The following is a 2,101-nucleotide window of genomic DNA, read 5'->3' as shown; positions in this document are numbered from 1 at the left end:
TCCCGCTTCCCGCTCCCGCCCTTAGTTACGTCACTTCCCTAATCCCTAGTACCCGCCCTAAAAACAGAGAAGGTCGCGACGGAGAAAATGACACGACAGCATATACATAACTGCAGTATAATACAATTTCTGCCAAAGAAAAATTATAACTTTTACTATAATAAACTACATATAATAACCATCATACAAATTCACGTTGCACCAAATTATTGAATATAGCTATATTCAGTTCACGCAAATTTGATAGTTCAAATGACATAATCTTTCGATACTTATACTCTCCTCTAAAAAGTCGTGAATTAGAATCTACCCATCTTTGATATTAAAAAAAAAAAACAAGCTAGCTTTAAAATTGGTATTAAGCAAATAATACCTTTGCCGCGATTGCGCACACATACAAATCAAGCAACAAAGCAGCGTGATCTTTGTGTTTCGAAATAGAAACCGAAAATACATTAAAAAAAGGCTTCACTACTTCAAAAGGGGGTCAACAAATTAAACAGACAAAAAGTAAGAGAGCTCACTACATATGTATATAAGTTCTATAGTTAATTAAACCATAACTAACTAGCTAAACATGTTGCCTAATTGAGAAAGTAGACATAACACTAATATTAATTAAAAAAGTTTAAAGGCAAGTAACTTTATCAAATTCTAACCAGCATATAACCAACAAGAAAAAGTGAGCCATTGGATAAAATCTCACACCAATCTCACACCATTAAAATCATCATTGATGGCTATTTGATGGCTGCAAATCACAAAAGTTACTGCCCACCAGTATTTCTCATATTAATTAGTAGTCTAGGAGAATGAACGGCACAAAGGGCAAGTGGTGTGCATGTTATCAAACCATTTGTCTAAGCAGCTTGTGTGGAAGAAATGCTTGCAAGGCAACTCGCTAACCTCTTGATTCGCTTCGAACCCTGTGAGGCACACGCAACACTCCACCATAACACTCTTATTGTTGTTGTGGCACAATGACTTGTAGTGTGTTATGGACACACTTCTTGGCCTAGAACAACTCGAACTTTCGCATGATGTTGTGTCTTGAAACATGCTACTATACGATGATGGGTAATATGAAGAACTGGTATCTGAAGAAGTGGTGGCACCAACAGCTTGAAGCACCGATCTAAACATGTTCTTCAATATAGCAACAGACATAACCGTGTTCATCACAATTAAAGGTATCACCCCTTCAGCTGCACATGGGTAATTTGAGAGACCCATTGTTGTTAATGCTTGAAATTAGAGAAAGGAAAACAAGTGCGAAGTCACTCACTACTCACTGTGAATTTATCACTATGATACTATACATTGACAAAAATGACAAAAACATAATATAAATAGTATCGTGAGACACATTCTATTTATATAAGTTCTTATTTCTTAAACTAGAATGAGACTAACCTAACCATGGTTCCGAAGTTGAGTAACCAAGGGAAATGATGTTACACGTGGCGACACGTGTTGGAAAATGGTAAGTAGCAAGGACTTTTGTGTGAAAACAAAAAAATAAATAAGTAATGTGGCGCTTTCAAGTGTCACGAGGAGGGAGGAGGGTAAAGTTATAGGAGGCCACGTGTCCAAGAGGCTACGCGGTGGCCACAGTAATTGTGACTGGTGGCATCGATCACAGCCTTTCAGCTGCTTCACACAACGAAGTTTCTTGATCTCCGCTGATGGGTCCGCGTATGTATCCGTTCTTTTAGAAAAATATATATGAAAACCAATATCTTTTTTTAGTAATAAAATTTGGTATAAATGATTTTTGAGAGTACATATCTCTTTTTTAATTTTTTTTAAAAATAATATTTTTAATATTTAATTTTATGCATAATATTTTTATTTATATCAAAATTAGATAATTAACTTAATTTTATTGTCTCTAATGTATTAAATAAAATTGAGACAAAATTGAATATTAATACAAGTGTTATTTTCAATTACAAATGACAACAGTTTTTCTTTATCACTTGTTTTTTAATGTGAAAAATTATATTTTTATCCTTAAAATTGGTAATTTATTTTAAAATATTTCAATATTTTATTTATTTAATTTTATTTTTAATATTTTTTTATTTGTATTAAAATTATC

General features: G+C 33.1%; 1 protein-coding gene across 1 annotated transcript; it reads right to left on the bottom strand.

Annotated features, from left to right (window-relative positions):
- On the bottom strand, positions 405 to 1,778 carry LOC107623433 (probable E3 ubiquitin-protein ligase XERICO). Its single transcript, XM_016325684.2, has one exon. The coding sequence runs from the start codon at positions 1,231 to 1,233 to the stop codon at positions 805 to 807; it is 429 nt and encodes a 142-aa protein (XP_016181170.1). The 5' UTR covers positions 1,234 to 1,778; the 3' UTR covers positions 405 to 804.

The sequence above is a fragment of the Arachis ipaensis genome, chromosome B10 (assembly GCF_000816755.2).
Source record: "Arachis ipaensis cultivar K30076 chromosome B10, Araip1.1, whole genome shotgun sequence".
NCBI lineage: Eukaryota > Viridiplantae > Streptophyta > Magnoliopsida > Fabales > Fabaceae > Arachis > Arachis ipaensis.
Note: the sequence above shows the minus strand (reverse complement) of the source record. Positions and strands in the feature narration are given on the sequence as shown.